At 39.6% G+C, this 14,785-nt stretch overlaps 1 protein-coding gene and 1 pseudogene across 1 annotated transcript; both read right to left on the bottom strand.

Moving 5' to 3' along the window:
- Window positions 1–5,808: 5,808 nt before the first annotated feature.
- Window positions 5,809–7,983, bottom strand: DEFB134 (defensin beta 134). Its single transcript, XM_078445112.2, has 2 exons — window positions 7,926–7,983; window positions 5,809–5,951 (listed from the first exon to the last, which is right to left on the bottom strand). Exons 1-2 carry the CDS (start codon window positions 7,981–7,983, stop codon window positions 5,809–5,811), a joined length of 201 nt encoding a protein of 66 aa, XP_078301238.1.
- Window positions 7,984–10,353: 2,370 nt separating this feature from the next.
- Window positions 10,354–11,371, bottom strand: LOC132676006 (Y-box-binding protein 1 pseudogene; annotated as a pseudogene).
- Between the last annotated feature and the right edge of the window lie 3,414 nt (window positions 11,372–14,785).

Below are 14,785 nucleotides of genomic sequence, written 5' to 3'. Positions count from 1 at the left end.
CTGGATTTTTAATTTAATATAATGCATTTGTGATTTATCCATGTTGTACCATATATCAGCAGCTAATATCAGAAATCAGTATCATTCTTTCTTTTATTTATTTTTTTGTATTTTAATAGATTTTAATTGTTTAGAATAGTTTTAGGTCCCAGAAAAATTGAGTGGAAGGTACAGAGATTCCCATTTACTCACTCCCCTCACCAGGTCCTCAGTCCTATCTTCCTCCATTATCAACATCCTGCACTAATGTGGTACATTTAAAAAAAAATATTTATTCATTTTTTAATTTACATCCAAGTTAGTTAGCATATAGTGCAACAATAATTTCAGGAGTAGATTCCTTAATGCCCCTTATCCATTTAGCCCATCCCCCCTCCCACAACCCCTCCAGTAACCCTCTGTTCTCTATTTTTAAGAGTCTCTTATGTTTTGTCCCCCTCTCTGTTTTTATATTATTTTTGTTTCCCTTCCCTTATGTTCATCTGTTCTGTATCATAAAGTCCTCATAGGAGTGAAGTCATATGATATTTGTCTTTCTCTTACTGACTAATTTCACTTAGCATAATACCCTCTAGTTCCATCCATGTAGTTGCAAATGGCAAGATTTCATTCTTTTCGATTGCTGGGTAATACTCCATTGTATATATATATCACATATTCTTTATCCATTCATCTGTTGATGGACATTTGGGCTCTTTCCATGCTTTGGTTATTGTTGATAGTGCTGCTATAAATAATGTAGTACATTTGGGGTGCCTGGGTGGCTCACTCGGTTGAGTGTCTGATTTTGGCTCAGGTCATGATCTAATAGCATGTGAGTTTGAGCCCCGCGTTAGGCTCTGTGCTGACAGCTCAGAGCCTGGAGCCTGCTTTAGATTCTGTGTCTCTCTCTCTCTGCCCCTAACCCACTCGCATTCTGTCTCTATCTCTCTCAAAAATAAATAAACATTAAAAAAATAATGTGGTACATTTGTTACAACTGATTAATCTACATGGACACATCATTATTACCCAAAGTTTGTAGCTTTATACTAAGCTTCGCCCTTTTTTTTTAAAGTATGTTTTATGCACAATGTGGGGCTTGAACTCATGGCCCTGAGATCAAGATTTGCATGCTTTACTGGTTGAACCAACCAGGTGCCCCTAAGCTTCACTCTTGATGTTGTACATACTGTAGGTTTGGACGATTGTATACTGACGTGTATCCATCATTATGGTACCATACAGAGTATTTTCAATGCCTTAAAAATCCTCTGTGCTATACTTATTCATCTCTTCCTCCCCTTTAACCCCTGTAAACAACTGATCTTTTGCTGTCTCCATAGTTTTGCCTTTTCCAGAATATCATATAGTTGAAATCATACAGTATGTAGCCCTAAGATTGGCTTCTTTCACTTGGTAATATGAATTTAAATCTTTTTCACATCTTTTCACAGCTTAATGGCTCATTTGTTTTTAGTGCTGAATAATATTCCATTGTGGATGTGCTATAGTTTATTTATTCATTCATTCATCTACTGAAGGATTTTGGTTGCTTTCAAGTGATGGCAATTATCAATAATGCTGCTCTAAACACAAGTGTGCAGATTTTTGTGTGGACATAGGTTTCCATTTCTTTGGATAAATACCAATGAGTGTGATAGCTGGACCATATTCAGAGTATTTTTAGTTTTTTAAAAAGCTCTCAAATAGTCTTCTGAAATGGCTGCACAATTTGTACTCCCACCAGCAATGATTAGAGTTCCTGTTAGTCCACATCCTTGCCAACAGTGCTGTTGTCAATGTTCTGAATTTTGGCCATTTTAAGATGTCTAGTGGTAATCCACCTGGTCTGCAATCTCCCCCAATTTCCTGAGTGCCAAACTCATATTTCCCCTTTCCCTTCCACACTGTGACTGGTTCCTTGTATGTGTTTCTAAGGGTGGTGGCAAAAGTGAGCCCCAGTAGGTGGGAGTGAACATGGTGGGGAACCAAAGCCTGTGTGTGTCAAGGGAGAAATCACAATTGTGGGCTGTAGTGGTCCATTTGGGAAAATAAGTTTTCTAGCAATCTTCCTGATGTGTTGAAAATTGAATGAAGACAAAAACTTAAGAATTCTGCTACAAGAGGGTACCTGCAGTTTGGAGCAGGTGTATCTATACAAGGTCAGAAAAAGCCCCAGATATAAGCAAGACCAACAAAAAGTACCTGTCATCTGAATGCAGCTAGTAATGATGGGAAGAGGACACTGATACTTGAGATGGGAGATCAGGAGCACAAAGCTCCAAGGAACATGAAGAATGAAGGAAACATGGCACCACAAAAGATCACAATAATCTCCAATAACTGAGTCCAATGATAAGGAGATCTGCAATTCACCTTACAAAGAATTCAAAATAGCTGTTTGGGAAAATAAAAAAGAGAATGAACTCGATGGAGTAAAGCAAATAATTCACAGTTATTGAGTCAGAAGGGTATGGATTGCACATTGGATCAAATATACAAATGAACGGAGGTTTCCAATATTTAAACAAGCTAACAGGATTTGAAATGCAAATCCTGAATGATGAAAATGTTCTGAAATACAAAGCATCAGAAAACCAACATCCTGCTCTTTATGGGATTTTAGTTTAATGAGGCAAGATTATTTTTATATTCTAGCTGATTTTAGGACACGTTCAAGCTATGGAGGCCGTCCCACTTTTGTGTGACATACGAGAAAAGGAGAGAGATCGAGGATGTCTCTATCTCCCTGGCTTATGATCACAGGAAGCAATTGGTGAAGAGAGTCACTCAGAGCACTAGGGAAGGTAATGGATTCTCTTTCTCTACCCTATCTTGTCTCACTCCACTAAAAGGAGCAAAAGGAGAAGGCTGGGTTAAAAATCTATCTCTGTGGTTGTTGCCATGATCTCTGAATCTTTAAAGGCAGTTCTACTTCATCAGCTCCTTGGCTGATTGAGAGACATCAAATCTACTTATTTAAGTCAGCTCTAAGTAAAAACGAATTTCCTTAAAGACAGAGCTTTTTCTTGCTCTTGGGTCTTCTCAGAATCTCTAGCGCAACTTCTAGACATCCCAGATGTCATTTTTTATACATCACTCAGTGCTCCCCATGATAAGTGTAGTCCTCAGATGTCAACCATGCAACGTTATTACAATATTACTGATTATATTCCCTATGTTGTATTTTTCATCTCTGTGATTTATTTATTTTATAACTGGAAGTTTGTACCTCTTAGTCCCCTTCTTCTATTTCACCCATCTCCCCACCTGCCTCCCCTCTGGCAACCAGTGTGTTCTGTGCATTTAAGAATCTGTTTTGTTCATTTGTTTTATTTTTTAGACTCCACATATAAGTGAAATAAATCATATAGTATTTATCTTCCTCTGTCTGACTTATTTCACTTAGCACTATACCCTCTAGGTCCATCCATGTTGTCTCAAATGGCATTCTTTTTTTATGACTAATATTCCAGTGTGTGTGTGTGTGTGTGTGTGTGTGTGTGCATGCGCGCAACATCTTCTTTATCCATTCATCTATTGATGGACACCATGTATCATTTTTAGACTGCAATTTTGCCACCAGATGAGTGGGATGTCAGGGACTGATATCCAAAAAGAATTCTAACGGAAGTTTGCTCTCTATTGTGAGAATACCCTTCCACATTTTGTGGCTTTACTGAGAGATTTGGTAAATATGTTATTTAAAAAAATGTTTTGGATCTTAGAATTAAGTTTCTTTTGGATGTGTCCATGTACAGAGACTAACCATAGTTACCCAATTTCTTTTCAGGTTCCATATTTACAGAATCCCAGAAAAGCCAGAAGTTGCTTGTGTAATATTCACACCTTATGTCAAAAGAATAAAACACTTTACAGTTACCATTGTTAATAACAGAGTTCATTTCCTGACAGGGTATATGAATGTAGAGGTTTGGGTTTATGGAACAGTAAGGTAAAGGCAACGTACTGTTGGCCTATCCAACTTTCTTTTTTTTTTTCCTTAGTGGTGGGAATTTCTGTTTGTTCAAGACTTAACCAGATTCCAGAGAGTTTCTGATTGTTCCAGCGGAGATAACTCATGTTTTCTCTGTTGCTTTGACAATCACCTCCCTAATGAGAGAATGGTGTCCTTTGATCCATTTGGAAAGAGAGGCTCCTCAGCAGACTGAATTGCTTTCAAATTTCAGTTATCTGTGTGTATAGAGGATGTACATCTGAGGTGAAACAGTAAAATGAGAAGCAAGCCTAAGGCTACCTGGGATGTTAGGAGGTCTGGAGTCACACTTTGATAAGATCCAGTGCTCTTTGGATGAAGATTCCCTTGCCTCCTTCAGAGTCCAATAGTTTTCCTGAGCCCTGTCTGGATGCATTCCTTACTCTGGATACTTAATAACCATGACTGCCATTCCAGGCCATCTCTAATGCTATTCCATTTGGCCCATCTCCCCTACTGACTCTGCAGGTGAGTTTGGGCCTCTGAGAAGAGGACACACTCTACCATATTTTTAGTATCTTCCTCCCTAAAGTCACAAACACTGGATTTTCTCAAAACTGAACAGCGTCTGGGAGGGTAGAGCTCCTCACAACCCCTCATCTTTCTCATCTACTATTCTCCTTTCTTCTCTGTCCAGTTGCAGAGAGTGGCTGCAAGGGCAGTACTGTGATTTCAAGCCAGGACTTAGCCGTTGTTTCCTCGGCCATGTACTAGATCACCAATCGACTATTTGCAGCTACAGCTCCATCTTCTCAGAATTACTAGCGGGACCATGCTGTGTTCAGCACTGAAGTTAAAGAAGACAACCAGAATCTACCCCCTCGGCCGCTGCGCCCCTTATCCTGAACAGCAAGTGCAGAACTCCGCACTCATGCATTTGTGTATAGGTTAACGGTATTAAGCAGTTAGGCAGACGTGCAGCAGCATCACTGTAGTCAGTGGGATAATCAGCACCATAATAGAATTTGTAGGTTTGCCTGGACACCTTCATAGGGTTGACTGGTAAAGACAACAGTGAGTCCAAATGGATTCAGACAATTTATTACTTATACGCACGGCAAAGTAAGATCAGCGTGGTGTTAGTTCCTAGTGCCATAGGCTGACCCCCAACCAGAGGGGCCAGATGAGAGGTAGCAGAGGTGTTGGGCCACTCTGCTGCTGAGGAGTTGACTGCAAACCATAGCCAAGTGGTCTGGTAGCCTGTAACTAAACCCTAAGGAGGTTGAGGGGGGAAGTCCTGTGCTTTCACTCTCTGAAATCATGGTTGTGGTTGAGAACCTACTTCGTGGCTTCCCATTACCACAAAGCCTTTTCCCATGTGTTTCACGAAGAACTACAGGGTCAGACTCAGTGAAGACTTGGGCCAGCCTGCAGTTAAGCCTCACCTATGTGGTCTTTGTGAGAAACCTACAAAGTCATCAGGGGGCCAGGGCAGATCTGTTTCTCTAAGATGGGCGGTACAAAGAGAAAGAAAATGGGGGAACTGAAGGGACTGGGTGTTTCTGTAATTTGAAGCTTCTATAAATAATTAAGGTGTCCTTTCTAAGAGAGAAATAGGCACTGAGAAGAGCATGGATATCACTTTGAAGCGAGAAAACATATCCTAAGTTGTTTTCATGAGAAGCTTAGCTGTCTTGGGTAAGGCTGCAGCTCAGCTTTTCAAATGCAAAATCATAAGATTCTGATGGCTTATGTAAAAAATGCTAAAAACCAACAACTGTGGGCACATCACAGTGTCACAGTTTAATCTAAATTCCCTGGCTGTGTGAAGGTTGGTGGAGAGGATGTCAATTACTTTCAAGTTAATTGGCATTCACTGGCGTCTTGTGTCAGGGCTCAGGGTTTCCTTTGACACAGCACTCCAGCTGAAACATACAGTAGGCAACTAACATTTCACTTGTAGAGCACTCAAGTCTACAGATACCATTCCCATAGCATTTCTGGTGCATTTCTGATGACAGTGGATTCAAGCCTGGAAAGAAGATGAATGCAAAAATAATTATTTAGTCCAAAAAGTCACAGAATTAGTGCCTCCATTTCTATCAAACTGGATTCCAAGGGGACTTAATCAAGTCTTAATCATAATGATTGATTCTGTAGTTGAAAAAGGATGAACTAGTGCTACGAATTGAATCGTGTTCACTTTATCCCTCATCCTCCATTCGTATGTTGAAACCCTCACCCCCAATGTGACTATTTGGAGAGAGGGATTCTGGGAGGTAAAGTGAATTGCATCTCTAAGGGTGGGGCTCTTAGACACAGAGAGAGGCTGGTTGTCTAAAATCCAGGAAGATAACTCCCATCAGAAACAGAATCAGCCTGCGGTTGATCTGGACTGTCCGGCCTACAGAACTGTGAGAAAATTCATTTTGTTGAAACCACACAATCAGTGGTATTTTGTTATGGCACTCTGAGCTGAGACAATTAGTAGCTTGGAAGTTTGCCCAAATTGGTAAATTAATATACTCTAAACAATCAAGTTACCTATGCATGTAGTCATTCACTCATTATTTAATTATGTATTCATTCCCAAGCCAGTTTTTATAAGATTTGAATGCAATGTAGACCTTAAACTCAAAGAATTTTCCATCTAGACCAAGAGAGAAGAAACACAAAATATCTATGAGAGCGCGGAAGACAGAATCATTTGCAAAACAGAATGCTATGATGAGTTCAGTGGAGGATAAAATATATTCTGAAGATTTAGAATGTCTTATTGGGACCCAAGGCATTTTGAGCTGAGCTTATGATTTTATGGACATGTTACTCTGTAGAATTATCAAAATATGGATATGTCTTTATTTCCATATGTAAGAAGGTGTTAAAAGGAAAAGAATGTCAAGTATTTTGGTCATCTGTAGAAATTTTGAGTCAGCCCCTATCCTGTGCAAGTTATCATGTCCTGGAAGGTAATTGTTCTATAGGGCAAAAAAGGGATCAGGGTTACTTACCTGGCAAGATGAAAGCCCAGGGAGATGAAGTGAAGTGGGCTATGTAACAAGACAAGAAATTCCTACGGAAATGACAGCTTTGGGAATGTATAAGGCACTAAAGTGAATATTGTAGACTATCTCAGTTGTCTAGAAGCCATGAATCCATTTCCATAAACCATAGTGGAATTGGTCCCATCAATAGCTTCAAGAGGCCTGGGTTGTATGGATTCTTAAATCCAGCCTAATGAATCAGGTGACCAGAAAATCTGGTTCACCTGCCTAGAGATTACTTGAGGGCAGATGAGAAATTAAATGGGACCCTATAACATATGGACTTGAACTGATTCAATAGCACTGAGTGAAGAGAATATTCAGGAGAGATTTTAAAAATCAGTCATGAATGTGGTCAAGCTACAGTTTGAGGCCAGTCAGCATTCTCTCATGTGTCCCTGATCAGATATTTCTTTTAGCACGTAAAGCCCCTTAATTCTCTTGGAACAAGTAGTTCCAAATCTGTTTCTCCATGTATCTAAGGAATCTACAAATTATAAATTTCAGTAAATTAGAAAGCTAACAAATTGTGTTATCACTATTTTCTGTTTTGGACTATTATGCCTAGACGTGTTCCTAAATTAGGGACAAAACAATAGTGGCAAAACAGGATGGGGTATTACTAATGAAAATATTATGAAAACTCTCAGGAGTCAGGTACCTGTTATGTATAGGCCTGTTCTATACATCAGCACACTTAATCCTGGCAAGACTCAGAGGTTAGTTTTGTTTCCATTTTATGAATGAAGAAACTAAGGTTCAGAGAAGCTTTGACTTTTGCTTAAAGCTGCACAGTTAACAAGTTGGAGAGCCAAGATTCAAGCTCCGGTCTTGCTAACATCAAACCGGTTGATGCTTCCACTTTGAAAATAAAAGGGTCCATGGTAGGAGGACATTTGTAGGTTTGCTTAGTGGAATTGCTCTTCTAGACAAATGGTTCCCCAGGGAGAGTCCCATTTTACCTGCCAGAGCTGGGTCCACACAGGAGAGCAAGACAAGGACAATGACGAGAGGCTTCATGGCCGGGAGCTTCTGTTGAGGATAAAGGTGGCAGGGTCTGACACTGGCTGTCAGAGTGCAGAAAGGGAAGGTTGAACACACCGTCCCGTACAAACCTGAGAGGTCTGGGGTATACACTGCTCCAGGTAGACATGCTACACTGATCTTCCCCGAGGCAGTGGAGTTGGCCAGCTTGTGTGAGGAAAAACAGCCAGCTCTTTCTGGTGTGGCCGCTTCTCCTGTTGACGAAGGCACTGCTCCCCCACCTGGATTTCCCAAAAGTATTAATGGAGACCTGAGAACTATAGTTTTTCTTTTTCAAGGAAATAACCTTGAATTTTTGGGTTTTTCATGTTACAACAAAAATTAAATGCCAATTTTAGAAAATTTATAAAATACTAAAAATGACAAAGAAGGAAAAATTAACACGTGAGCCTCATCTCTCAGAAACAAGCTGTGTGTTTCTTAAAGAAATTTTATTTATGCCTGGTTTATTATTTGATATTTTGTTTTGCATAGTTCTAAACAATATACCCAGATATGCTGTTTTTGTAGCATGATATATACCATAAGTATTTTTTGTCTCATTATAAACTCTTCATAAATGATATTTTAAAAGCTGGATAATATTCTGTCAAGGTCATTTTTTATAACTATCACTATTAAAAAAAAATCTTTACTGGGGTGCCTGGGTGGCTCAGTCGATTAAGTCTCCGAGTCTTGATTTTGGCTGAGGTCATGATCTCATGGTTCATGGGTTATGAGCCCTGGTCTCTGCTGATGGTGTAGAGCCTGCTTGGGATTCTCTCTCTCTCTCTCTCTCTCTCTCTCTCTCTCTCTCTCTCTCTCTCCCCTCTCTCTGCCCCTCCCTCGCTTGTGCTTGCTCTCTCTCAAAGTAAATAAATAAACTTAAAAAAATCTTTATTGAGATATAAATGACATAAAAATTTAAATATTAAAGTGTACAATTTGATAAGCTTTGACACATATACTTTTGTGAAACCATCATCACATTCAAGATGATGAACATATCTGTTATCCCAACCATTCTTCAAGACTTTTCCTCAACAGCTTTAGTGAGGTATAATTAACAAATGAAAGTTGCTAATGTTTAAGCAGTAAAATGTGATGATTTGAAGTACATATACATTGTGAAATGCTTACCGCAATCAAACTAATTAACATATCTATCCCCTCAAATAGTTACAATTTGGGCGCCTGGTTGGCTCAGTGGGTTAGGCGGTTAAGCAGTTAATCGGCTGACTTCAGGCTCAGGTCATGACCTCGAGGTTGGTGAGTTCTAGCCCTTGCTGGGCTCTGTGCTGACAGCTCAGGGCCTGGAGCCTGCTTCGGATTCTGTGTCTCCCTCCTTCTCAGCCTCTCCCCTGCTCACACGCTGTGTCTCTTTCTCTCTCAAAAATAAACATTAAACATTTAATTAAAACAATTAAAAAAATAGTTACAATTTTTTTCTGGTGAGAATATATAAGATTTACTTGCTTAGCAAATTTCAAGTATACAATATTTTATTAACTAGAGTCACCACATTGCACATTAGGTCCTTAGAACGTATTCTTATAACTGAAAGTTTGTTACCTTTGACTAACATCTCCCCATTTCCCCCACTTTCCAAATTCTGGCAATATCCACTTTACCTTCTGGTTCTGAGTTTCACTTTTTTGAGATTTCCTATATAAGTGAGATCAGCCAGTATTTGTCTATATATGGCTTTTTTCACTTAGCATAATATTCTCTAGGTTTATCCATGTTGTCCCAAATGGCAAGGTTTCCTGCTTTCTTATGGCTGAATAATAGTCCATTGCATAAACATACCACATCTTCTTTATCTACTTAGTATTGACAGTCACTGAGGTTGTTTCCATGTTTTTTAAAAATTTGTATTATTACTATTTTTTAGTTTTGACAATTATTGAAGACCTTTATTAACAGGTACTTGCCATTTGTTGACTTTTTTTGAAAAAATGAAGTTAGAGACTTTTAATACAAATTAAAAATGAGGTTCTTAAAAATCTTGGCTTGACAGGATATGAAACAATTAAAAAACCTTTAAAGGTGTATTGAGAAAAACCAGTTTTTTTTTTCCTTTAAACACATTTGTCATTACCAAAAAGAGACATCTTTAGGTAAAAGTGATAAAACCCCCATGCTGCATAGATAGTTCTATTTATCTGGTCAATGGACAAAAAACAAGTACTTAAGGTCTTCAACTCCAATCTTTTGTTCATTTCTTATTGTTGGAATTCCTTATCCATTTCTTATTGTTGGAGGACTAACCTGGATGATGGTAAAGACGGTGAGGTGGCATTTACTCAGCCCTGCCCTGCCCATTCTTGGCAGCAGATGATTTTTCAGCTGGTGAACTGGCTGCTTTTATCTGTCATCTTGTGGTTTAGGGTTTTCTGGGCTTCAGCTTCTATAATTGAAGTTGCAGCGGTACCAACATTGAAGTGACCGCTGGCTTTGGGTCTCATCGCGATTTCTCTTATCTTCTGCATTGTTGCCTTCAGTCAGCAGGACCCCTACAGAATCATAGTCTATAACACCCCCCCCCCGCCCCCTCCCCCCCCCCCCCCCCATACATATTCTGTCTCACTGGTCTATCTTGCTCTCCTACACCCTGCTCGACAGCTCCCTCTACCACCTCTCCCTGTCCAGGAGGGTTGAAAGACTGGTTGACGCCCATAGGGTCTCCGCATGTAAGTAAAGTGGGAATCGTCACCTGCCTTAGGGCTGGCACGGTTGCGCCTGGCCTTAGGGAGCGCTGTCTGATCCTTGGTTCTTTTCCCCACTCTCACCATTCGGGTAATTCTGAGGGCAGTAGCGTGGAGGACCTCTGTGACATGCATAACATCCATAATGCTTATGGTTTGCTGCATATTTACTGCCTTGCACTGGGACGCAATGAGGGCCTGTCACAGTTGCTGCCTCTGCACCGTTTTCTCCTTCAGCAACATTAAACTCTGCAGTCTCTCCATCCCCTGCCTCCATTGCAAAGGTGCTTCCTGGGGTTATTCTTTATGGCAGTTTGGCGTGCAAATACATCTACCTTGGTGTCATTCCTCTTGATAAACCCATATCTGTCTTCCTACACGGAGCCATTTCACTCTTCCCAAAACCTTGGTTGGATGACCTTGTCCCTGCTGGAAGGCACTGTGGATGTGAGGCCATCGGGGTCACCGCTCCCTGTGCCGCTGCCTGGTGATGCCCAGCTTGGTGTGGGCAGTGCTGGGGGTGTCGGGCAGCTGCTGAGACTCTGCCTTGCTGCTCATGCTTGCAGTGATGGTGACTGGGCCGGCTGTGGCAGCTCCTCCCAGGTGTGGTGGTACCTAGGAGGGTGGTGGCGGTGGGGCTGTTCAGGGCTCTCTGGGACCCGCTCTCTGCTCCCGCTACTGGTGGAATTCTGTTGTTTGCATATCCTGGCTATTGTAAATCATGCTGCAATAAACATGAGTGTGCAGATAACTCTTTGAGATATTGATAAAGTTTCCTTTGGATATGTGCCCAGAAATGGGATTGCTGGATCACATGTAATTTTAATTCTTTGATTAAATTTTGATTATTTTTTTGATTAAATCTATACCGTTTTCTGTAATGGCAGTACCAATTTACATTCCCAGCAATAGTGCTCAAGGGTTCCGTTTTCTCCACATCATTGCCAACACTTCCTGTCTCTTGTCATTTTCATAATAGCCGTTCCAGCAGGTGTGAGGCAATATCTCATTGGGTTTTGCTTTGCATTTCCCTGATGATTAGTGATGTTGAAGACCTTTTTATCCACCTATTGACCATTTGAATGTCTCCTTTGGAAAACTGTATTCAAGTCCTTTGCCTTTTTTTAATTAGTTTGTTATTTTTCTATTGAGTTGTATGGGCTCCTTATATAATTTGGATATTTCTCTCTTATCAGATATATGATTCACAAACATTTTCTCTCATTCTTCTCATTTTGTTGATAGTTTCCTTTGTTGTACAGAAGCTCTTTAGTTTGATGTAGTCCACTTGTTTATTTTTCCTTTTGTTGCCTGTTCTTTTGGTGTCATATCCAAAAAATTATTGCCAAGTACTCAACGTCAAGGAGCTTTCCCCCATGTTTTCTTCTAGGAGTCTTATGCTTACAGGTCTTACATTTAAATCTTTAATATATTTTGAATTTATTGTATATGGTGTAAGAGAAGAATACAGTTTCACTGTTTTCCATGTAGATATCCAGTTTTCCCAACACCCCATTTATTAAATAGACTATAGTTTCCCCATTATGTGTTCTTGGCACCCTTGTCAAACATTAGTTGACTATGTGTGGGATTAGCTCTGAGCTCTTTATTCTGTTCACTGATATGTGCCAGTTTTTGTGCCAGTTCCATAGTGTTTTTTTTAAAAAGTTTTTTTTAGCGTTTTTATTTATTTTTGAGACAGAGAGAGACAGAGCATGAACGGGGGAGGGACAGAGAGAGAGGGAGACACAGAATCCGAAACAGGCTCCAGGGTCCGAGCAGTCAGCACAGAGCCCGACGCGGGCTCGAACTCACAGACCGCGAGATCGTGACCTGAGCTGAAGTCGGCCGCTTAACCTACTGAGCCACCCAGGCGCCCCAATTCCATAGTGTTTTGATTACTAAAGCCTTACACTGTTTGAAGTCAAGAGAGTGATCCTTTCATCTTTGTTCTTTCTTAAGATTGCTTTGGTCATTCATGGTCTTTTGCGCTCCCATAGCAGTTTTAAGATCATTTTTCCTATTTCTGTGAAAAATGCCATTAGAATTTTACTAGCGATTGCATTTAATCTGTAGAATGCTTTGGGTATTATGGACATTTTGACAATATTAATTCTTCCAGTCCATGAACACAGGATTTCTTTCCATTTATTTGTTTTCTTCACTTTTTCATCAATATTCTATAATTTTCAGTGTAGAGACCTTTTTACTTCCTTATTTAAATATGTTCCAAAGTATTTAATTCCTTTGATGCTATTAAAAAGGGGATTGTTTTCTTTCTTTCTTTTTTAAAGTTTATTTATTTGTTTTGAGAGAGAGACAGCATGAGCAGGGGAGAGGCAGGAGAGAGAGAGAATCCCAAGCAGGCTCTGCACTGACAGTGCAGAGCCAGATGCGGGGCTCAAACTCATGAACTGGGAGATCATGACCTAAGTTGAAATCAGTTTAACTGACTCAGTCACCTAGGAACCCCAAGGGGATTATTTTCTTAATTCATTTTTTCAAGTAGTTTTTTTGTGAGTGTATAGAAATGTAAATATTTTTTCTATTTTAATTTTGTATCCTTTACCAAATTCACTTATTAGTTCTAGAAGTTATTTTGGTGGAGTCTTCAGTGTTTTCTATACATAAACTCATATAATCTGTAAACAGAGACAATTTTACTTCTTTTCTGATTTGAATACATTTAATTTCTTTTTCTTGCCTAATTGTGATGGCTAGGACTTCCAGTATTATGTTAAATAGAAGTGGTGAGAATAGGCACCCTTGTCCTTTTCCTGATCTTAGAGGAAAAGCTTTTCACCATTGACTATGATGTTAGCTGTGTGGTTGTCTTATATGGCCTTTATTATATTGAGGAACATTCCTCCTATACCTTGTTTGTTGAGAGTTTCTATCATAACAGAACATTGAATTTGTTAAACACTTCCATTGAAATGATCACATAATTTTTATCCTTCATTGTGTTAATATGATTTATCACATTTATTGATTTGCCTATGTTCAAACATCCTTGCATCCTGGGGATGAATTCCACTTGATCATGGGGTATGATCCTTGTAATGTGCTCTTGAATTTGGTTAACTAATATTTTCTTGATGATTTTTGCACCTTGTTCATCAGGGATATTTGCCTATAATTTTCTTGTGGTTTCTTTGACTGGTATTGGTGGCAGGGTAATGCTGGCCTTTACAATAAGTTTGAAAGTGTTACTTCCTTTTCAATTTTTGGGGGAATATTTGAGAAGATTTATTTTTATTTAAGGTACTAAGTCTTCTTTCAATTTTTTTTAATGTTTATTTATTTTTGAGAGAGAGAAAGACAGAGCATAGTGGGAGAGGGGCGGAGAGAGAGGGAGACACAGAATCTGAAGCAGGCTCCAGGCTCTGAGCTGTCAGCACAGAACCTGATGCGGGGCTCAAACTCGTGAACCGCCAGATCATGACCTGAGCCGAAGTTGAACGCTTAACTGACTGAGCCACCCAGGCGCCCTATTAAGTCTTCTTTATTTTTTATTATTATTATTTTTAACGTTTATTCATTTTTTTGAGACAGAGAGAGACAGAGCATGAATGGGGGAAGGTCAGAGAGAGAGAGGGAGACACAGAATCCGAAACAGGTTCCAGGCTCTGAGCTGTCAACACAGAGCCCGACGTGGGGCTCGAACTCACGGACCACGAGATCATGACCTGAGCCGAAGTCAGACGCCCAACCGACCGAGCCACCCAGGCGCCCCAAGTCTTCTTTAAATGTTTGGTAGAATTTATCAGTGGAATCATCTTGTCCTGGGTTTTTGTTTATGGGGAGATTTTAGATTTCTGATTTAATCTCCTTGCTTGTTATTGGTTATCAGCCATTCTATTACTTCATGATTCAGTCTTGATACGTTGTGTGTTTCTAGGAATTTATTTCTCCTAAGTTATCTAATTTTTTGGTATACAATTCTTCATAGTAGTCTTTATGGTAATTTGCATTTCTATGGTTATCAGTTTTAATGTCTACTCTTTCCTTTATAATTTTATTACCTTGAGTCATCTCTTATTTTTCTTGGTTTAGCCAAATGTTTGTCAATTTTATTTTATTTTTTAAAA

Source organism: Panthera onca, chromosome B1 (assembly GCF_046562875.1).
Source record: "Panthera onca isolate mPanOnc1 chromosome B1, mPanOnc1 haplotype 2, whole genome shotgun sequence".
NCBI classification, from domain to species: domain Eukaryota; kingdom Metazoa; phylum Chordata; class Mammalia; order Carnivora; family Felidae; genus Panthera; species Panthera onca.
This window is presented reverse-complemented; position numbering and strand designations above follow the sequence as displayed.

What these genes read in the sequence shown, in the direction of transcription:
- DEFB134 (XM_078445112.2), bottom strand. Translation starts at nt 7,983, where the DNA reads ATGAAGCCTCTCGTCATTGTCCTTGTCTTGCTCTCCTGTGTGGACCCA. An exon ending in TGTGGACCCAGCTCTGGCAG is followed by an intron (nt 5,952 to 7,925) that starts GTAAAATGGGAC and finishes TCTTCTTTCCAG; the next exon opens with GCTTGAATCCACTGTCATCA.